Raw genomic sequence first — 23,409 nt, forward strand, 5'->3', positions numbered from 1 at the left:
AAAGCAGCCGATCTAACAGTGAAAATTAAGCATACGCTGGAGGATAATGCCATTACAACAGTGAATCAGCAAGCCGGCAAGGATGAGCGCAACACTCATTGCAAAGCAAGATGAGTGCAGTGGCATGCGGGCCTGTTTGTTGCCACAATGTGCTGTTAAAGCAGTCAAGCGTGATCAGTTTTATTAATAATAATAGAGAATAAGCATTACTGATAAACTTCAGGTCTACCTCTATGTGGCAACATTACAGTAAGTCATTTTTAGAGGCAGTTAAACATGCCTGAGATAATAATAATAAGACTTTGCTGTTATTTACCCCACAATTTGTTTTAACTGGCAGAAATTAAATTGTGATTTTTTTTTTTGCTGGCTGGCCAGGCGATAAGGATAAACAGACTTAGTTGGACAGAATTCTCAAAGGGTCTCTTGTCCATTGACCATAGGGATGCCCCAGTTGTTACTGGGGTTGAGGGTGTTTATAATGGAGAAAGGGCTTAATTGTTATTGAGTCATGTCCATAAGAAAGCTTGCTCAGTGTGAGAGAAAGATAGTAACGTGGCTGTTGGGTATTTTCAAAAAAGCAATTTGCGTTTCGAATCCCAGTTTCAGGCATCAAAGTCAAATGCGTTGACACGTTGAATCGATTTCTGTTAATCAATTCAAAGCCTATGTGCCATTGTTGTGCATCGTGTCATGTGTGAAAGTACCGAGTCGGAACGGAGTTTCAAAGATGATCCGCCAACGATACGCCTCCGAGCCGGCAAGTGAGGTAGTAACAGAGATGAAACGGGACCGAAATCCCGCGTGCTTACACACATAGTGAAACTTTCCACTCCAATCAATGATGTTGCTGTCACTCAGCTGATTTTAGGACACCTGCTTGATGTTTCTAAGCACACAGTGATGCCTGGCTGATCCGCCTCTGTTTGGCATGTGTGAATTCAGAGAAGGAACAGGGGTGGGTTAACAAGGTTGGGGTTTTTTTGCCTAGAAAGTGCAGCCAATGTGTGAAACAGGCTACTTTTACGGTCAATAAGGATTTTTCCACTTTTGGAAAAATAAATTGCAGCACCGTCATTCTCGATGGTGAACGAAACAAATGATATCAGTCCTTTTCATCTGGTCCAATGCAACCCCCAGCCTTGACTCTCAAAAAAGAAATACATACAGTATGTTTGAAATGCTTCAAGTGTACAGAGAAAACAACCCGATCAGGGATTGGTAAGAAAAATACTGTTAAATCTACGGTAAATTATCTCATTGCAAATGTTATAAATAGTATAAATATAAGAGACTGTTTATGCCTTGTGCAAGAGAGTTTACAAGCTGACGGAAAGGTGACGTGTCATTAATCAATAGAAGTAACAAATCTGCTTTTATGTCATTCTGACATTTATTCTCCCTTTGCTTCCAAAAATAAGAGCTGGCCCCCTCCCTCCATGAAAACTCATAAATTACTTGTGAGCATGTGAGTGAAGGGCCTCAAATTGTGGTCACATTTACTCGCGTATTCCTTATTCAGGTGTATCGAGAAAGCTAAATTCAGGCCTGCGGACAAACAGCATTTTAAGACATACTTGGAAACTTCCTGCCATGACTTCAGGAACCTGGCTGTGGCTCGTGACTGGTGTAGATTTAGAGCTGTAGAGAAAAGTAGCCAGCACAGAGGAGAAGAAGGGAACGCGGGGGTTGGGAAATATCCAGATACACACGCTGTAACTACCCAAAGCCGCCACACACACAAAGCATCCCCGCATCACCAAAGAGAGAATGTGTGATTAGCAGAGAAGAGGAGAAGAAAGATAACTTCAAATATTTAGAGGAACATGTTCAAAGCCAGCGAGCGTGAGTGCAAATGTCTTTCAAGTTAATTCCAGTGTTCACATCTGATTCAAAAAGATGCTTCAAGCCTGTTAATCGTTTGCTTACTTAGAAAGTAACAGAGAGCGTGTGATATAAAATTCAGTTATACAAGCATCCCACTGACGCCAGCTCTGTGCTCTTGTTGCAGATCAATATTATTAAGTCATGGACGCACCAAGAAACTGTAATTGGATCTTTACACAAATCTAACTGGGTTTTACGTTTTCTTTCATTCATAAGCACGTAATTAATTATGCATTTAATAATAATGCATTTAATCCGTTTTAAAACAGAAAAGCGTTGTGTTTAAGTTGACTCTCAGATTTTAATGCCTAACTTGGATGCGATATTGTAGGAGTAGAACTTTTACATGCTCAGTTGAACTAACGATCCGGTTCAAAACTAAATGTGTTGTAACACAAGTACTTTAGTAACCTGGAGAGGAAATCAAACTGCCGCAGTGCATTATCTACCACAAGAAAAAATGAAGGGACCCTTAAAATAGTCCTCTCAGCTGTCTCAGAGAATCATCAGAAGCTCACGATGTTAGCATTGCAAGGTTGTGAAAACAGTCAGATGTGCTATTTCACACATTTGTAGGGTCACAGTATAACGGAGCGGAGAACAATCGCAACAGAAATGTCGGAAGTCTTCACAGGTCGGCAGTGCCGTCACACCCCAGCAGAGGCAGAGCGCGACGCTGCCTGAAATCAGTCAGTCAGCAGCTGTCACGTGTCACCCTGGCGCACACTTAGGGAATGACTGTCATTCAGTCGCCACTCTTGTTTCTCCTGCAAGAGCCAGACGCAAGCAGAGCGATGGCCGTCGAAGTCGGCGGCTCAGTCTGCTGTGGCATCGTGCGTGCACACGCGACGAAGGCTTCGCCGTTAGCTTCTTTTAACTTGGGCATCGTGGCGGTGTGGTGATTAACGCCGTCGCCTCACAGCACGAAGGCTGGAACCTCTGATGAAGCTTTTCTGTGTGAATTTATCATTTACCCTCTGTGTCAGGATAGGCTTTCCGGGTGATCTCCCAAAGTCCACAAACCGAGAGGATGCTTGTAAGATTAGTTGGGGATTGAAGCTATGGGTGTAAGAGTGCATCCTTGTCGGCCTCCATGTGTTAGCCTTTGGCGCACTGTCGCAATAATTCCTGCACACATATATATATATATATATATATAACTGAATAGCATTTTTTTTTAAACTACAACAGAAAATGTCACAAAAGAAAAAAAAAAGCCATCTTTGTGTCCCCATGCTGATGCTATGACCTCCCGTTTCAGTTGGCTCGATGAGACTTAGTATTACAAATTGTGCTGAAATGATCAAAAGAGTAAGATATTAAAAAAAAAGTTAAGTTTGCTAAATGAGCAAAATCCAGATTCCCAATTTGTTTGAGCAAAGATTTCCCTGCTTCACTGCGCTTGTCATCCACACGAGCTGAACTGTTGCGCCGCTTCGTCTCACCTGAGTTAAGGAGGTCCACCAAGACAGTTTACTTGGCTGCGATCCCGAGTGAGCTCCCAGAGCATCAATTATGTTGTTAAACCTGCAACCTTACACATAAAAGCCCTCCAGCTCTCCCTCTAAAGCGACACTAATTAGACAGAAGCTACAGCCGAAGGGGCCAGCATTACCATACCTACCCATCACCTGGGAGTGTGCGTGGGTGAGTAAAGAAAAAAAAACAGAACAAAAGGGATGGACTCAGTGTGTAGCCCTGCTGGACTGCAGGCTTCAAAGGGTGGCAAAATGTCTGCCGTTCCCAGCTGTGTCTCAGTCATTCCCAGTAATGATTCCTCCTCACGTAAAGGCATGAAGGGGAGCTGATGCTCACTTCTCTAAATAACAATCCAATCCATTCATCTTGTTTTAAGAGCTTCTGGGTAGCGACGGGCATTTTTGAGATGCTCTACAAGGAGACTTTCAGACCTGACTGATCGATAAAGGGGATCTTCTTTGCCTTGAGGTAATGAGTCATAAGCACTTATCCCAGTGAGGCAGCGTTGCCCCCTCTGGGCCATTGAAGATTTTCATTCCCACCAAAAAAAAATAATCAAGGCCCATTTCACTAATTAGTTCCTCCCACTCTGACTGAGGGGGTGCTAATTCATAAAATCGGCTGGCGAAACTCTGCAATCCAAAACTGGATGCCGCTGAAAAAACACGCCCGCCAACGACACAGACATGTGACAGGAATAAAGCACTGATCATTTTACCTTGTTTTGCAAATTGCAAGAGCTGCACGGTTATAACTGCAGTCCTAAAATACATCGAGGAAGTGAAATCCTGAGTTAGGAACATGGGATTTCACCGGCTATAACAACTTAAGACTGAATTTCAAACAGTTTGATGAATATTAATTCCTAAGTTGCTAAAAATACACGTCTCTCCGCGATGTGTTGGCACATTTGAAAAGATAAGCTACAACTTGATTTTCAACAAAGCGGGCCATCCACAGAGCTCAACAAATAAGACTGGAATCTCTATCGGTTCATGTTTTATTAGTAACCTTCAGCTCAATTTTTCAGGAATGCATTCTGTAAATTATGGTTATTAGAGAACAAGAAACCCAAATGAGGTCGGTCTCAGTCCCCTCCGACCTCATCCAGACGCCGAAGTGGTCCGAATCTCCGCTAAAACTCTAGGGTTCGGGGTGAGTCTGCGTTACTGACGTTAATAACAGATTACATAGCGCTAATGAGGAGCTGTCAGCTGTATGATTATGGGGGATTTTACTTACAAGAAGCTTGTCATTGCTGCCATGCAATTTAGGAACGCGTCAAAATGGAGCAAAAATGGAAAGAACCGTGAATCCAAATTCCATTACCTGGCTATTTAGGAGAGCATACACTTATGCAATGTTTTTCAAAGCATATACGGTGAATGCAGACTGCCAGAAGGGACAGGTAGAGGAAGGCAGAGTAATTAACTGTTCAACCATTAAGGATTGGCGGACAGCTCTGATAACAACAGCTCCCCCACTGCGGACGTATATCTGTGTGCTCGCTCTGCCTCATCCCTTCAAGACACAAACGAATCCCGGGTCAGTGTCAATGACACAAGCACTGAAGTGTAGCCGGTCCCTGCGAGATGATGAAGTCAAGCAGGTGTGAGAGCTGACAGATGGGAGAGGCCAGACCGAAACCTTCCAATAGAGGATGCTGAAGGTACAGATGAAGGTCTCTGCATGTGTTAGTGTGAATTAGCTCCGTAAATGTCATTACACGGACTTTGCTGCTAACTTATGTGGCAACTGACCGGTCTCTGACCCTGCGACAAAGCATAAAGACAAAGCTTAATGTAAGCTCTGACCTTTCTGAAGTCTAAAGCCCCACCTTAAGAGTCGAGGGCATTTGTGGAAGAACCATTTGTGCTTTTGGCTAATAAGATAAGCTACAGGGTTAATACTTTCTTTATGTGTTAAGAACCATTCATTTACTTGCTAATTCATTTGTTTGATGTCGTAAAAACTGTTATTGGGCATTTGTAAAACTACGCAGATCGAACCTCTCAGCCAGATGAATGAGAAAGGGACAAGAAATCCAAAAAGCTGCAACTCTCGTGTTTGGTCTGAATGACAACAATCCATTGACCAATGGCTCCGGTCTGTGAATAATGTTCATGTATGCCTGCACACCCTCCGAGAATAGGTCACTGTGATCTAAAATACAAGCATAAAACAATTGCTTATAACTGCTGGTTGACAGCGGCAACACTTCCCTCCGCACCTGAAGGTCACTGCGGCCATCGGAGGGGTTTAGTTCAAAGGCCAGTCCGTCATTTATGGAGGGATGCAAGCAGCGTATGAAGCACTTGCTGCCTGTTAGTAATGAAGTGCAATTTGCACTTCAGTGCCACCATCTTTGCCATCGTCTGACTATCATCACAGCAGTGCTTGAGATCAGTCGAGACTTGGCTCGGTGAGTGAGGACTATTGCATTTCTCAGGGATTAAAAAAAAAAGGGGGGGGGGGTGTTAACACTGTGTACTGCATGTTTTTAATGTCTAGCATTTAGTGCGTCCAGTACATAACTGCACCGTCAGATGCAATCTGATGATAAGATTAAGAACAAATGGAGACAATACGTGGTACTTTATCAAAGGAACCCCACCCCTTAGATGAACCTTAAGATCTGTTGTTCTGTGTCTTAGTGAGCCGAGCTGTTTCCTTTTTTTTTTCAGTGTAGCCACTTAAGGCGACTACATGTTATTTTGTTATGCTTCCAAAAGCCCATTTTCCATTCCAGGACAATTTCCTGGCACCAATAAGTCATTTCACATTCTCAAGACCCTCACAGATATGCTAAGAGTTATTTTCTGCATGGAGGCATGAGTCTGACTTTTAACATTTTCATGACCAGTCATTTCCCTGATGTAAGTATGTGAATAATTGCGCTTAAAAAAGGTTTCTGTAATCGCACACATTAATAAACGCAGAGTTTTTGTCCCGACATTGAAAAGAGCTCCGGGTTCAGTGTGTTATCGTGAGGACGGGGTCGCATACGTCGCCATTTGACCATTCAACCGTGACGAGGGAAAAAAACACCTTTTTCCCATGTGGCTGACCTTATGTACTGTGGTACGAAAGATCCTGCAGCACACCCATAGCTTTCAGTGCTAATGATACTGACTTTCATGGAAGAAAAAAAAAGGGGGGGGGGGGGGGGGGGGGGGGGGCACTTGGCATGCACACACACACTCTTCTCCACAAGGTCATCGTCCTGCACGCCTGGCTCGTTCATTAAAACAGCAGGAGAACCGAAGATTAACAATATCAACCAGCCAACTTCAATCCAATTCAAAATGAAGAAGGGTGCGATAAAAATGTGCCATTCTTATTAAGATCTCACTGCAGTCTATCTTCTCTTTTTAATCCAAGACTGTTTTCTCTTTCATAGGAGCGGCAGTCTCTAATTTCTCCCGGGAGCCACAAGCTGCTGCTATCTCAGCTGTGTTTACTAATCTTCCCTCGACACCAATTTTTCAGCCCCACAAAGTTAATACTGGCCCAATGTAAATAGCCTTATCTCATAAACTCTTGTTATCCCCCCTACCTTGGCTGCTCAATGTGATACGTGGATAGAAGTCAACACTCGGGGGGATTAAGTCAAAAAGGAGGGGGAAAAAAGACAACAACAAAAAAAAAAAGAACTTCCGGAGCCTGTGTCTGCAGCAAGGTTATCCACCTTATTTAACAGTGAAAATGTTGTGTTTCACATAACGAGGAAGTGCCGCTGTCACTGCACATTGACAACAGTCAGCTGATTAATATATAGTGGACTGCTTTGAGCGCAGCGCTGAAGGATGAGCGGATAATAAATTATAGCAAATTTGTCTCCTGGTACCCAGAACTGATCAATCGAGGGCTGCTCCAGAGCCTCTCTTCCCGCCTCGTCGTGTCCAGAGAACAGCACCTGCCTCATTCCACCTGTGCTATACTGTTCCACTGAAGGCCCCTGGATTGTTGTAAATGCCGTAGCAGCAAGTTTTAATTAAACCCAATGGGAAAAGTATTAATTATCTCATCGCCGGCAGTGAATAGGCTGGTGGCTGCGGGCAGATTCTCACTTGAATGCTGATGATGTGGCGGTGAATGAGGTGCGGTTATGAATTAAATGTGGGATTTATCCAGCTAGGGATTGTATTTTGATAACCACCTGCAGACAAGGAGGAATTTTTTTAGGGCTGCGCATCAAAATCACAAGGAGCCAGCTTTAACAAGCAAGGGCCGTTTACCCATGCAGGGTGCTTTGTAACATTTTCAAAAGGCAATTTGAGTTGATAGTTTCAAATCGGACAGAATGCTCCCCTGGGACCTGCATTTAACTCTGTTTAGATCGTATCCCCCTTGTCATCTTTCCATCTGCTCCTTTCAGCTTATCTATCTTCATATCTGCCATATCAACTGTCTCCCCTGCCTTCGGATCACGTCCATCCTGCCCTGCGAAATGCAGAATTCATGCCTCCACCGAGCATCCACGCTCTCCCGCTGCTTCCCCTGTACAATAAACACTCAAATGCATGTTTTCTCACCATGGATGTGTTGAGTTCTCATTACCATTTCATAGACCGATTGATTGGTTGCACCCAAGGGATGCCTATTCCCTAATCAAATTGCAAGTTTTCCGTAAAAGCACTTTAGTGGAGGGCCCAGTGCAGCCACTGATATTTTTGCTGAGAAGCTGAAGCAGCAGTCTTCTCTTTGTCAGATCCCTGCAGGTATTTGGTAGTGCAGAGATGGAGGAGCGCCTTATAAACTATGCATGTCATCTCCCTCCGGTAGCCACCAGAAGAGAGGATGATGGCAGGAAAATGCTGGTTTCCATTAGTCCTGTGAGGCTGGTTAACATAAAATTATCCTTGGGGTTAGCAGGACGCAGACAAAACGGAGGCGAGCACTTCATTAAATCAGGACGCATAATGGACACCAAACTCATGCATAAGCTGCTCTGCACACGGTCTCACTCCTCCAGTATGTAGCCTATGTATTATTCAGACTTTATGACAACTTGAAAACAACCCCGAATCACATTTTAATTGACGTAAGGGCTCAAAAATAGCTTCCCGCCCTGCGCCGCATGAATTTTCATTTGCTGTGTTTCCGTGTAAGATGAGCCGGATCACCTGTAACCGATCCATGCTAATACAGTTTGACTAAAGCGGCAACAGTCAAGTTCAGGGGACAGGGGAGCCGAGGAGAAGAGTACTCACCCTTCAGGAGGTCAGAGCTGGCAAAAGGTGAATTGTAGGTCCGAAACAACAGCCAGTCAAAGTCATCCTCCTCACCTTGGGTGAAGTCACACAGATTAGGATCCGAATCCTCTTCAAATGTGCAGCCGGCGGCTAAGGGAAGGGGAAAAAAGAGAACATTTGATTTCGCTCAAAGGATGGGACTGACAGGAGGTAAAGAAGGGCAAGCAACACACAGCACTGCTTTTCTTATTGATTCATCTGGAAAGAATCTGCTTCTTTATACAAAATCCCGACGTCATTGGTTTGTTTACTGTTGTGGGAGACTTAAAAAAAAAAAACGAGGTAATCGTCCAAACACGAGGACCCAAAGCACTCTGGAGTCTGAAACCCGCTGGTGGGTTTTTTTGACACATCTCCAAAAACACATCTGTATCTCTGTGAGTTTTTGTCATTCAAACATATAAGTGACACCATTAAAAACCTTGAAACTTCTAGTTTTCAAATATATATATATTAAAATGAATTTTTTAATGAATGAAATGAATCTTTGGATTTTCTGTACTTTTCTGTCTCAGACTGCAGCAGCTTCCTAGGCCACACCTATCCCTATTCACATGTAAAGTACCAGGTGATTGAGTGGCTATTCACAGGTGAGAACACACCCCATTCAGCCAGCATGTGGGGGAAGGCAGCAATGTCCTGCCAGTGACAGACAATTATCACATGGAGAGTGACAGGGGGGTGGGGGGAATCAGGGGTGTTACACACCCATCTAATTAGTATTCAACTCTCAGAGACAATGCCTGGAGTCACAATTACTTTTTTACAGTTTGTGTGAAAACAAAAAAACATTTCTGACTGCACTTTTTGCTTTTATGCAGCCAACACTTTTGTTTACAAGGTTCAACCTTCAACAGTCTTGGCTAGATATATTTATGGTGTGTTTTCTTGCACTGTTTGAAGACCTCTAAAACTTGTTTTTTTGTACAGTTGTGTTTCCCCTCAATTTAAATAAAACTTGTTTGTATTACATTCACTTCACTCTCATGTTGTTTTTTGTTAGGCTTTTCAGAATACAACCATGTGTCACTTTTGCATAGATGTTTACAGTTAGTTGAAATACTTGAAAATGTCAAGGTGGTGACAACTGCCTCAAAGTCTCTGAAAAGGCCTTAGACTCCAGAGGGTTGAGATTCACATCCAATACAAACCAAAAGCCTCGTGTTGTAAATGAGTGTTTGTAGTTGTTGCCGAGTAATCACAGAGTCAAGTTGTCTTCCGCCCACGTTTGAATGCACAACTGGACCAGACAGCAACTGCAGCTGCCAGCCACGATGACCACCTCTCTGCACTTTCAGACCAGAGCGCTGACCTCTGTTAGCTCTGTTGTGGCTCAGAGAGGATACGAAAAAGCAGAGCAAAAGCAACTGGCGTGCCGTGGCTTACCACAGTAGCCCTGAAATATAAACTGATGGCGGCCTGCGGTGCTCTCAGACTCATTCTCCACACTTGCAGTTGATTTTGAAAGGAGTTTTCACAAGGCAGCAAAGCTATCGTCGTGAAATGTTGATTACCAGACAAAAACGGAGCAACGCCGATGGCTCAAATTACCGATAATACCTCACATTAAGGAGTCGTAAAAGCGTCGGACAAGTGATTATATCTGATGACCACGTACGAACAGTGACAACCATCCTGGTCTGAGCGGCCAACTGCCGACAGGACTCCAGGTCGATACTGTATGTCGCTCTCAGCGTGTGCCAAAAACAGCGGAGAGAAAGAAAAAAAACAGTTTCTCTCAAACAAAACAACATATTTAATTGCTTCCAAAGAAAACAAAGCCCGGCTGAAAGCAAGAACTGCACCTCCATCTGAGGATAATTACCACCCACAAGAATACGAATTCAAAAAATCCTATTCACAAAGGCATGTACAAATAGTAGAAACATTCTAGGAGAGCCGGCGCTCTGGGGAGAGCAGCGATCATCACAATAACTCAATAGTCTGCTATCTGTTGCAAAAAAATATAAATATATATTTTGGAGTTATATTGAATAGCTTTGGCTTTTATGGCCCCCGGGTCCAGATTAGTGCGCCATTGTTTTCTGCATCTGTTGACACATTTCACATTAGTCCGCTGGTGTGAGAATTACAGTCCAGCAGTGGGCAGTTTGAACGGCTCAGTCACAAGAATCCAGTCAGTGTGAGTGTCAGTGATAATTAGCAGAGGACAGCGTGAAGCGTCGTATGCTAATGATAGGAATAATCACGGGCGGGTCCTGAAGGTTACCCCTGTGGTCTGCGGCTTTATCGCTGCTCATCCTTTTCCTCTAATCTGCCATTAAACAAACGTCTCTCTCAATATGACCAAAAAATAAATAAATAAATCACATCCGGCCTTCGCTGTGCTGAGGATTCACAATTTCACAACTCATTTTTACTACTCCCGCGCAAGATTGCCAAAGGTTAAAGTCCTTTGAGGTTGACTGAGGCTGCCCGGATCGCCCGGGTGCGTTTGAAAAATCGCAGCTTTTGAAATGTTCTAGTTTTTTCTCGTCTCTGGCAGAATGTTTTGCCAAACAAAATAAAAAAACAAAGGTACAGAGGGAAGGGACTTCGTGAAATGCTTTCTGTGCCTTGATTTTAACAAGCATGGTGAAAATTTACATGCGTTAAACCTTTCAATCAGTGACATAAACTCGATGATTAAAATGTACTGAAGTCAACCAGTTTGCGTTCGGGTTCTGGGCTTCTGTCTCCTTGCAGATGTATTTCGTGCTATTCGCCGCTCTGTTTTTGAAGTTCTCTGACTCTGTTCGATCAGCTCATTACTCACCCTCGTATGTGTACCTCTTGTGGTTCCCCCACTGTTTTTCAGATCTTTGCGCTCAAGCTTTCTAGCTACTTTCTGCTTTGTATTCCTTGTTGGTTTCTTTGTGCTTGCTCCTAGGCTTTTGTAAGTAACTCATTGTGTGTTTTGGGATTAATTTGGACATCTCTTGGATCTTGGTTTTTTTTCTTCTTCTTCCCCCCCAGCCCCTAGCCTTGTTTTTCCTTTTATACTGACAGCCTCAGCTTGTGCATTAAACTTTGTGTTGTGGACTTTTTATTTGTGCCTGCCGCGCTCTCCTCTTTAAACTGTCAGTTTCTCAATTTCAGGATTTAGTGAACTTAATATCTGATTGAAAGAACATGACTCTCGGGATAGCCAGGAGTGAGCACTACAAAGCAGGATTAATGGGTTCGGGAAGCCACTTAAGGTTTTTTCTGTGGGTGTTCAGTGTCATGAAGGCAGTTCACTTTTCATCATGGCACATTACCATAGTAACTTGCACTTTAATTAAATCCTCACTCTTACCTCTCTTAAAGTGTATTTCACTTTTGCTTTCTTGTACGTTAATAAGTTAATTGTAAGTTAATATTCATTTGTTTTTTTTAATGATGTGTTTTTATTCTATTTAATTTGCTATATATAATACAGCTGTTTCAATCTTATTTCCCCTGTGGAGTTAATAAAGCTATCTGTGTATATATGTATCTATGTGTGTATCTATAGGTTTGAAATAGGTGACATCAAAGCATGCAAATGTTGATGTAAATACAGCATACGAGGCAAAAACATACAATTCTAACAAATTTGAAAGTCGATATTTGGTGAGACTTCTTTGAGCAACACAGCCTGAACCCTCCTAGACGAGCTTTCTTGTCATTTCTTTCAGTAGTCTTTTCAGTCGTCTTTTCAGTAGTCTTTCAGTAGTTTTCAGTAGGAATAGTTCTGCAGGCTTGTGGAAGGACATCCCAAAGCTCTTCTTTGGATGCCTTTTGTTCCTTTCTCTGTCAAGACGATCCCACGCTGCTTCAATAGTGTTGAGATCTGGGCTCTGGGGAGGATTCATCCCTCCATGAGACCTGGTACATCAGCCTTTTCCCCCCCTGTTTTCTCATCCTTAAAAATGGCTTCCTATTAAAAAATTGGTTCTTAACTAAGTTTGCTGTGATGTGTTGACGCATCACTGGTTCATCCCTTGGGTTGGGTGTCTTTTTTTTTAAGAACGACTCGTGAGTCAGTCTTTAATGGCTTAACATACAAGAAAAAATAAAAATAAATCGCATTGCTCTGAAAATGGCTCAAGACAAGGACTGGACTGAGCATATGTTGGGAGAAGTCAGACATTTTTTTGATGCTTTTCCTTCTTGGCTGCCCCAACTGTATCGCTTCTTGCCCGAATGATGGCTCCAAATTTCTCGTGTTTGTTCAGGATTGTAGTTTGTCTTTTTACACCCCATCATTTCCTGTCTACACACAACTTTTTAACAAAGATACGGACTTGGACATACTGGCGCGTTAGTGCTTTGAGCCTGGTGTTCAGTCTGCCTTGCTGTAACCCAGACCACTGATTAATATCAAAAAGACCCATTTTTGCTGTAAAAGGATACACTCGGTCAGGGGGAGGTTGAACTGGAGCACAATCCCACTCACAGGACTTACTTGCCTACAGCCAACCTATAACATCACTGCCATCCTCAGTGATTATGTGATAACAGTGGAGCACATGTAAGCTCGGTGATACAGTAGTAAAACCTGAGGGGAGGCGGGGTGCGTTTTTTTTTTCCCTCCGGGTTTGATTTATTTCCCCGTGCTGGGCTGTTACAGCACAGATCTGCTGCCGGGGCCAGAGGTTAATTGTCCCCGCACCGAGGTCTATTTCTAATAGAACAGCCAGAGATATGGGACCTGACACATCCAAACGCAGGCACTATATTATTCCCCGCTGCTTCAGTAAATGAAGCCTGCACTCTCCTCCCCGCAAAAGTCTCCTCATCCAGGAGAAGGAAGCTGGGATCCGAGGCCAGCGCTGTCTTGGAATGTCATCTCCTCAGAACACACGGGGAGAGATCCGGCACATCTGTCATGACAAACACACTTCCTCCTCTGCTCCCTCTGGAGGACCAGCGGTCATGTGGGGTGTCGGTGGAAATTCTTTACCGGAATAATTACAGCATAATTTAGTGCGGCGCCCAGCGAATGCTGCCAAGGAATCGGGGCTAAGGTTAAGGCACATTTTCCCCAGTTTGCCGTGATGGGATTCGTTTCGTGTTCATATGAGAAAATGAATTGTTACTGCACTGTGTTAGCTGTCTCAAGAAATGTTACAGATCGCTAAAGTAAATCAGTGAAGTATAACAGAAAGAAAAGAGAAGAAATGATCCCCTCCGGCAGAAACCACTTGCTGCTCGGGACTGAGGACCAGTAAACATGTTGGAAATGCTCTGCAAATCAGCCAGCTGCAACGCCCAGGCCTGTTACAATTATAAAACACATAAGTAGATGATTATTCACCATACAAATAATTACATTAATGATTTAATTGGCTTAACACTCTTATATCATAATTGTGAACGCAAAAGACTCTGAATTGTTTCACAAATGTCAAGAATGGATTTTCTAAATGTTAACTGATAATTACGACATCAACAGAAATTGGAGCTGAAGTGCCCGGACAGTCACTAGTATGGACATAACCGAGGTACAAGATGGTCCCTGGTGGTCCGACAGGCAACCTCTGCATTAAAAGCTAGCATATACACACTTATACATATACATATATATATATATATATATTTATTATTCATATGTGTGTGTGTGTGTTCAACAAACAATGATTGTTCAACAAAAGCTGCACAAGGCACATACAGCATCTACACGACAGGCGTGAACGCTGTCAGTCATTCAGCTTCATGAACTGCTGTAAAACAATGCGTCTCCCAGCTGAAACCAACTAAGCATTATTTGAAATAATTGCGACTGAATGATTAAACTGTTCGTTGTGACAGGCCAAGAAGCGCCCGCGTACAGTGCAGAGTCAAAGGAAAAAAAAAAAAAAACAATAGTGACTCGAGCGGACCAGCTTTTTGTTCCTTTCTGCTTTTTGTCACTGTGTTTCGCACCAATCTCCATATTTGCTGTGAGTTGACGCTTGATCTCCAGAGGCCTCCATAAATAAAGCCATACTTAACCTCCTCTGACTTCACGGCGAACCAAAATAACCTCAGATTTACTCTGTGGAAGTGATGAGCCACACTGATGCAATAACTCCTCGTTGATTTCATAAGGACATAAAAGAAGGTGGAAACTTGTTTAGCCGACACTTCAATTTGCCGCTACATTTGGGGGAGGGGGGGTTATACGTAAAAACGTTCCCAGCTTTATGTGTGCAGTTAATCACGGCTCTGAGTCTCTCTCTGCTCATATCAGTTGTTAGTGTCACATATAGCTCTTTGCACTGGATTTGTTATCTCGTCCTCTGTTTACCCGAATAATCCCCTGCCTCACCATCTAATTAGTGTCAGCTATATGCACAGCGAATATTGTCTCATCGCACTTTTTTATTTTTTTGCAAATGTTGCCAGCATTAGGAAGCTAGCCTCAGCTCATTTAAGGCGCCGTGACTCTGATAACTTTTACGCTCGAATAAATCATAATCAGCAAAAACAGGGTGAGTTGTTCCCCACGTGGTAGCCCCGCTGACGGCGCAGCGCGGATGATATCTCGAGACAACAGCCGACCGAGCGAGATTTTAACATGCGCCCCTTTTTATTTCTCCAGCATTTCAAAGATAAAGAATGACACGCTTTTAAAAACCCACGATGCAATCCCCTTGGATCTGAGCTGACTGCGGTTAATCTTTTCACTCCCTCGTAAAAGATTGAGTACAGTGAGTGAGCAGAATGAGACGGCAGAGTCCTGCACTGCGGGGCACTTTTTGTACAGATTAAGAATTAGCAGTAGTTTGCTGGAGTACCAAATTGCCATATCAGACACTCAGCAGCTGCATGTGAGTACACTGGAGGAAATTAGCTCAACAGATGTCATTTGGAGAAGTTTGTGGAAACTTCTGGGTCGTTTGACAGCAGCTCATTAACAAAACGAGCAAAAATCTTAAAGGGATAGTTCGCCTCTTTTGACATGAAGCTGTATGACATCCCATATTAGGAATATCATTTATTAAATGTGACTTACTCCCTGCTGCGTGCTGTGAGCCGAGTTCCAGCCTCGTTTTGGCATTAAGGTAGTCCGGCTAATTGGCTGGGGCCACAAAAATAAAGCGTTTTGCTTGTCAAAACAATATGCGTTCAAAAGAATAACACATTTGCATCACAAAATCGTTCATCCAGAAAAAGTCAGACCTCACAATCGCTTGGCGCTATTTTCTCTCTACCTTCGTATCACTATGGGCTGTGTAAACTGTGCAGAGCAAAGTGCAGACCGAGCAGTCCCCTGCTTCCGAGCAGTAAACACCGTAACAGGTGTGGCTATCGCTAGGTGACTGAACGCATTGATATGAAGGGAGGCAAAAATATCGCCAAGCGATTGTGAGGTCTGACTTTTTCTGGATGAACGATTTTGTGATGCAAATGTATCACTCTTTTGAAAGCATATTGTTTTGAGAAGCAAAACGCTTTATTTTTTAAACCCCAGCCAACTAGCCGGACTACCATCGTCAACGCCAAAACGAGGCTGGAACTCGGCTCACAGGACGCAGCAGGGGTAAGTCAATGTTCATAAATGATATTGCTAATATGGGATGTCATACAGCTTCATGTCAAAAGAGGCGAACTATCCCTTTAAAGCCTTGACACTTGCACAGGTCTGGTATGCCGTAGGCCTACATTTAAATGACATTTGGAACGAGCTGAGCAACAGATATCACAGCTTTAATATACAATCTGATATATATTTAGAGGACGTCTGTAGATGAAATAATGTGCAATGATGGTTATTTGTTGTTGATGCTTCTTCGTATTAAAAGCTAAAAAAAACAGAAAAACATTTCAAAATCCAATACGAATCGGGCCCGGTCGCTCATGTGCAACGTTGCCTGATGCAAACAGAGTTGGAATGTGTCAGTTTTACTGTCCTGCGGTATATCATCGCACTCTTTGAGCATTTTGGTCCTTTGAGTGGAAGCGCAACTGTGGCAAAACTAAATGGAGAACACGGAGGGTGTGAAGATGTTTTGTGTCCACTTCAGACAGTCTACAAATCACAAAGGCTCAGTGCAAATGGAGCGTTCGTAGGCAGAGTGCTTTATGGTGCCTTCGAATAAAGCGCTACTTTTAGTAAAGTGGTGTCATTTAGTGCAAATCAGTGACTGAAACAGATGTTTCAGCATATAAAGCCTTGGCGTCTCACATACTCTGTCATTTTAAAACTGCGCCTAATGGATTAAATTGCTCACATTTCACAGATTTCCAAAACGGCCGCTTATGAATGTTTTTTTCTACCGATCATCACCTTTGGAAGACGTGTTCTTCTCTCAGCATTTTAAAGAGGATTCCATGTTTCTCTCTCGTGGCAGATTAGATCTGCTTACTTTCCATACGTGAGTTTTTGGTCATTAATAACATATTTGATGCAATTAAACCGCGGTGTGTGTTGCAGTTGTCAGTAGAATGAGTCTCAAAAAAACCTCCTTCCATGGCCACGCTGCCAGCAGAGAGAAAATGCCACCGACTCGATTCACAAAACGTTTGAAAGGTATATTGATGAATTTCAATAGTAAGGGGGTTGTTGGAGGAAACATTGATAGCGCTTCGTTCGTTATGGGGCCCCATCTTGCAGCCTGTTCGCTTAAGCGCATCTTAAGCTACAATATTGGCTAATTATTTACAAAGTCAATATTCAAGCATGGGCCAACCTGTCAGGCAAAAAGAGCCAGAAGGATGCTGCGTGTGAGCTGAGAAAAGAGTAACGTCCACGTCATCATGTTATGTGAAGGTCACAGCTCAGTGAAGAGAGCCTTAATGCACGAGTATCTCAATTTCACCTGGATAGGCCATAAACTGTACATTAAATATGGATATAGCTCACATGATGTCATCTGTTGGCCTGTGGGCGGCCATTTTGAATCCTTGGGTTTAGAGTTTAGCTGCCTTAAAGAGCCTTAAAGTTTCAGCGTGTAACGTTAAGGGCAATATACTATCAGGCATGTAGAAAATGTTGAGTTTTCATGACCAGAATGAGCTACATCGGTGTGAACATTTCAAGACACGTGTGGTTTTCTAGAAGGAACCCTTTCGCACGTCCAACAGTGTGTAGCAGAGGTGCTTCGGAGAGCATCGCCGAATTCTCATGTTACTCTGTGAGAGGAGCCTGGCATGCCTTTGACAAAGAGCCAGCAGGAATAAAGGAACAAATGACTATGTGCGTAGTCCAAGAAAACCCTTCATCTGCTTTGCTCTTTGTCACCTCCAACCTCTGCCTTTCGTTACAGATGGGGACCGGTGAACACCGGAGCCTGTCAAGTCACCTGGGAAAGGTGACTAGATGAGAAGAAATGCTTGTCGAATCTACAGCGACACATGAGACCCAAACCACGACGCTGAGAGCACTTCCACGGAAGTCTCATCTAAATCTGGCGAGTGTGAGTGTGTGGCTGATGGGGATCCAGGTGGGATTGGGTGGAAGCAGACAGAGTGGTTGATTTGCATTGCAGTGAGTGTAGCCCTATGCATCAGCAGGAGACAGGTATATTTATTCTCTACAGAGACTCTCCTCCGTGGCACTCCCCAGGCTGCCTCTGAAAACCATCCATCCCCACACCTGAATACGCAATGAAATCATCTCTCTGCCTCCCCGGGCATTAATAACTCAACCCTGGTGGCTGGATGGGCTCGGTCACACAGGGAGGGACAGGAAGCAGATTGAGAAAAGAAAGGGTTTGGAGACGGTGAGGAAGTACGGCGGGGGTGCTCAGCTTCAGGGTAGAGTACACTGAGAAATGAAGCAGGAGCGCATCTGGAGGAGGAGAAAACGACCGACTTTAAGAAAATGACTGAGGTCGAGGAGAAGGGGGTTGGGCTGAACCTTATGGTTTTAAAAAGACTTTCACTCTCCTTCAATCACAAAAAAATTTCTTAAAGAACTGCCAAAGCAGACGAGAGACGCTTTAAAAGAGGTGCCACAATGTAACAGCTTATCCATCAGAAAGCAGCGAGCGCTATTTTACTGAACTACTTTATGTTTAGCTGTTATCATTTCCCCCCAAAGCACCCAAACTCCAGCTATAGACTAAACAATGTGCCCTGTTAAACTAAATATTTCCGCCGCACGTTATCTTTTAGCCAAGAGCTGTTTGACAGCTGAACTCAGACTTTCCTCCAGAGTCGCGAGCTCATGCAGCCCAAAGGCGACGTAACACAAATACGTCTGCAGAGGATGAGACCTCTAGTGGTCACGAGAGCAACTGGGTGGGAATTTGTTAAATTGGCGTCCATAAAAGTAAGAGTTGTGTTGTTGAAACCTTGTATTTTATTCCCAACCATGACCATTTCTTACCCTAACCAAGTATCGAGCAACCTTACTGATTAAACACAAGGAAGTCGCAAAAGTGTTGTCGTTAACTGAACATAACACGGAAACCAAAATAACAATCGCAGGGTGGTCTTGAACATGCATCGTGAGGGCGGATGGTGTTTGCTGCTGCAAGGCTGGAACTCGGCTCACAGGACGCAGCAAGGGGTAAGTCAATGTTCATAAATGATATTCCTAGTATGGGATGTCATACAGCTTCATGTCAAAAGAGGCGAGCTATCCCTTTAAGTTGCTCTTCTGCAAGGTTTTCACTTGCTGTGCGATACCATTCTTATTGACACCGTCTGATGTGAGACTTGGTTGTTGGATTCATGGTTGTGCTCATACGGTTTATTCAGAGATAACAAAGTTTCGGCTCCATCTCTGATCCTCTCCTCCTTCTCTATACTGTCTGGCCCTCAATTCAAATGATGTTTTGTTGCACAAGTTAATAACATTCTCCCCTGTTCATTTTCAGAGGAGGAACAGTGGCACAAAAGCTTCCTACAGCTCTATTCATGCTCGACCCTATGAGATCACTAGGCAGCCATTCGTCTTGAAATTAATTTTGCCTTCTCTTTAAAAAACTACTGGTACAATATTTCATCCTTGATGTTGGGTTGATGATAAAAAAGCCTCTCGAATGTCAGCAGAATAAAACCAAAAGCATTATTCTGCCCGTATCAGTCCTCTTTGTGCTATTCTGAGGGCGACACGGAGAGAGGGAAAAAACAAGGACAGAGACAAAAGCAGCCCGAGCTCATTGTCTCCTGTTTCTGCTTCTCGGGGGGGGGGTGGTAAAGAAACATCAATTATTCCACTTCCAAGTTCTTGTGGTTTTTACTGTAGAGAGCAGACGAAAATTCAGTTTCACGTGGATGTTCTGATGAGGAGACGTTCTAATTATTGCGATACCTATCATCTTCAGAACGGTCTATTTTAAGTTCATGTTTTCCCTCAGACTGCATTGTTGCACCAGCTCTTCTACCTGCATAATATTAAAAAGCTCCACTGCAGCTTCCTCTTCCTCTCCGCAGTATAAGAGATGGGGGACTCAAACGATGGTGACAGCAGAGCAAAACTCTGAAGGCACATGAAATAAATCAGTCTAATTAGCACCAAAACAAGTGTCCCGTTTCCGTTGGCTCAGTCCTCGACATCTTTTTTTGGGGGTGTTTTTTGGGCTCAAGTATCTGAAATGCACCCTTTGAATTTGGAAGACAAAGATGTGCTGCCACTTCATGAAGGAATTAATCTGTGAGTGTGTGTAGATGTAATTAAGGAGGTCCTCGGCAGAGTGAAGGACTGTAAGACACCTGCGTCTGTCAGCCAGTGAAAATCATAGGAAAGGCAATGGAACGCGCCATTTTTCCACTGAGACAAATACTGTTGAGTTTAACCAAACCAGCCTCTCAGATGGGAACAGAGTGTGTTTTGAGCTTCCCTCTGTCTTTTTTTTATCTTTATTTTTAACTTAAAGGGTTAGTGCATTAACGAACAAGCTTATTTCTCAAAAACCTGCAATAGACGCAACACACGACTTTCTGACATTCTATAGGCGTGAATGACTTGCAGCGATGCTCCTTTTTGAATGTTTCCTGTAAGAACAGAGGCTTGGGAGAGTGTTAATTAAAAGTCATAAAAAAAAAAATTTTTAAAACAGCTTTCATCTCTGCTGTTCACTGAGGAAACTTTTAAAAGGACTAAAAGTTATGTATCGACATTGGTGTGTTTGGGAAAGCAACCATGGTTCTGGTTGCCCGAGCCAGGGATAATGAGGACTGCACACCATTCAGCTTCAAAGTCGAGTAAGAATGAAAACAAGCCCTGTTCTAACACTGATTAATTCCACGAACAAATCTTCTGAACTAATCTTTTCAATTAAGTGATTCTGGTGACTCGAGACACCGAAGAGGAATGGAATGGCTTCACACGTCGCCAAACATGAAGCAAGCGGTTTAACTGTTGACTGTATAAAAGATGGACGCATCTATTCAGTGGAAGAAGTAAAGCCTGCACAGAAGTGCGAGAAACAAAGCAAACTGACGAAGAAGGCTGACTCTCTGCTCTGCTAGTTTACTAGCAGAGCAGAGTTTATTATGCAGAAAAAGTTGGTCAACGTATGGACAACACTGCACACCATCAGCCGAGTGTGGCTGAGGCTTCTGTCAGTTTCATAGCAACAAAGAAAAGTACAGGACAGTGGTGCGGGAACTGGGGGTGCGGGAGGTGCGGCAGCACCCCCTGGTGGCGGAGCTTCCAAACTGACATGAAAATAAAGCTACGGCTATTTATTTATTTATTTATTTCAAACTGTTGTTTTCCGCTCTGCTGATATTACATATTGTGTTCATGAAGTGGGATGGCAATATCTTAGCTCTTAAAATAATAAATAAATATTTAAATAAATAAAATTTGTTGTGTGGCCAATCAGATTTTCTTTTGTCCTGACGTGATTGAGATTCCTCTAAACAAAAACCGCGAGCCCGCTGAGTAGAACGTTTCAATAAGAGAAGCAAAGAGTAGCAAACATGTCGCAGAAGAGAATTTTGTCTTTTTTTCAAAGCCTCCCCAATCCCAAACTTTTGAAGATCAGTAATCCACAGCCCAACGCATCGGACAAAGAATACCAAGCACTGGAGCGTCAGGACAAGGTAGCTGCCGCTGATGTGTGCCACATTGTAATAGAGTAGGCCTAATAGGTCTATAATAATAATACTATGTAATAGTAATAATAATAATAATAATAATAATGTGACAATGTATTTATTTTTATTCAATATCAGCTGCACTGAAAAGCAATGCAGTAACTCTGCCGCAACAAAGGGGGAAATGGCAAGTCATTGGGTTATGCTATTTTCATGTATAGCACCGCCGAGTGCTTTGTGTTTAATTGCTATTTTCAGTGCCGTAGGTAGTGCTGGCAAGAGCGAGTTCATGAGTTGCTACCATTGATTCTGATTGCTACAGAAATGATTGTGTTGTGTGTACGAACTCTTTGGTGGATTCTGAAGGAGTGAGTCAGATGGGATTTGCCATGCCCTAAAATTGATTAGAATGCAGGAAATTGCATCTAAAACCCCCAGACCCCCCGTTCAAAAGTTCGCCACCCACCAACAGCACCCCCCGCCGAAAGTGTGTTCCCGAGCCTCTGTTACAGGAGGTTTGTCTTGAGCTACTGCAATAGCATCGCTTCTCTTTAATACTAAAGTACATTCTTACTCATTAAAAGCATTACGCCACGAATTGCTTAAAAGTAGTTCTGTCTCTTAACAAAATCCCATTCAAAAAGGATCGGCGTCTCTGATAAACAAAATGTAGTCAATAAATTGGGCTTTCAAAGTCACATCTTTTTTTAACCAATCAGGTTTCGAGTATCCCTTTCCGGTTCCACCAACTTTTCCAAACACAGTTAACTCTGGCTCTAAAAAAAGGTTAAAAAATTAACTCGAGGCTTCTAGGCAGCGGCTCAAAAAACAATGAGTGAAGTCATTCATCGGTTAAGTCAATTACTTGCATGAACACAACATAGACTAAAGTATAATGTAACCATATTTTCTGTGGTGAAACACATGAATATTATGATGAATATCAAACTATAACATAACTCACTTGGGAATAAACCAGTGGCAATAATTTAGATACTCATACCTCACGATCAAATTGTAAAGATTCATAATCCATTTTAGGGTTATGATTCACATAGTTTTATTAATCATTAAAGTCTCCTATAATAGGGTGTCATTCGAATGTGCTCAACATTTACTCATCTTTATGGATTTCACAAGCATACCGGTACCTATAAGTCCTCAGCTAAAGGGCTTCAGGAAGAACATGTGGACAGCTGAAAAGTGAAACCATGCAGGCTTGAGCATTTCAACATTTCTTGTTAATATGTCCCGTATGTTGGTGTGGGACGTGAGTTGCTAAAGCAAATATCAGATAAAGGCCCCTGGCTGAGCAGCTACAACAACTTCCTGGTTCAGATGGAGGTCATCCTTGTATGCTTTCTACTAAATGGCCTGCAGGTGTTCTTTGTCAGCAAAGGACAACCGGTAGTTCGTTTAAAGGTCACAAGTACAGAATTTAAAAACCACACTCATGGAAAACAAAAAGAGTCTCCCACACTAATATAAACTGCATACATTAAGACTACTAACCTCAGCCGACTGCACGCCACCCCTGACCAGCTGAGCAAAAAGTCACTTTGACTGAGTCTTCTTCAAACTGCCTGTCGTGTCACAACTCGCTGGGGGGGGAAAAAACTGGCGTCTATCAACTCTGCTAAACCCCATACCCCACAGCAGCTTCACCGCTCTGCTGCCTGTCAATTCCACTCAAATAAAGGCAGCCCGTCGCTGTCTCCGTAAGCTGCAGCCTTTCAATTCTACTCACCCACATATATAGTAGGCCCCACATAAAGAGAGGGGAGCGGGAGGATTTCAGCTCACTCTGCCTTACTTTCCGTCTCTGTTTCTCCCTCGAAATCCATTG

General features: G+C 43.1%; 1 protein-coding gene across 4 annotated transcripts in view; it reads right to left on the reverse strand.

The window, feature by feature from the left end:
• ptprub (protein tyrosine phosphatase receptor type Ub) overlaps positions 1 to 23,409 on the reverse strand; it is a 172,372-nt gene that overhangs the window by 112,408 nt on the left and 36,555 nt on the right. For all 4 annotated transcript variants that reach the window (XM_075465221.1, XM_075465220.1, XM_075465219.1 and 1 more), the window contains exon 2: positions 8,580 to 8,711. In XM_075465221.1, the coding sequence (XP_075321336.1) occupies positions 8,580 to 8,711 (132 nt within the window). The remainder of the gene's footprint in view (positions 1 to 8,579; positions 8,712 to 23,409) is intronic.

This window comes from Odontesthes bonariensis, chromosome 5, assembly GCF_027942865.1.
Source record: "Odontesthes bonariensis isolate fOdoBon6 chromosome 5, fOdoBon6.hap1, whole genome shotgun sequence".
Lineage (NCBI taxonomy): Eukaryota > Metazoa > Chordata > Actinopteri > Atheriniformes > Atherinopsidae > Odontesthes > Odontesthes bonariensis.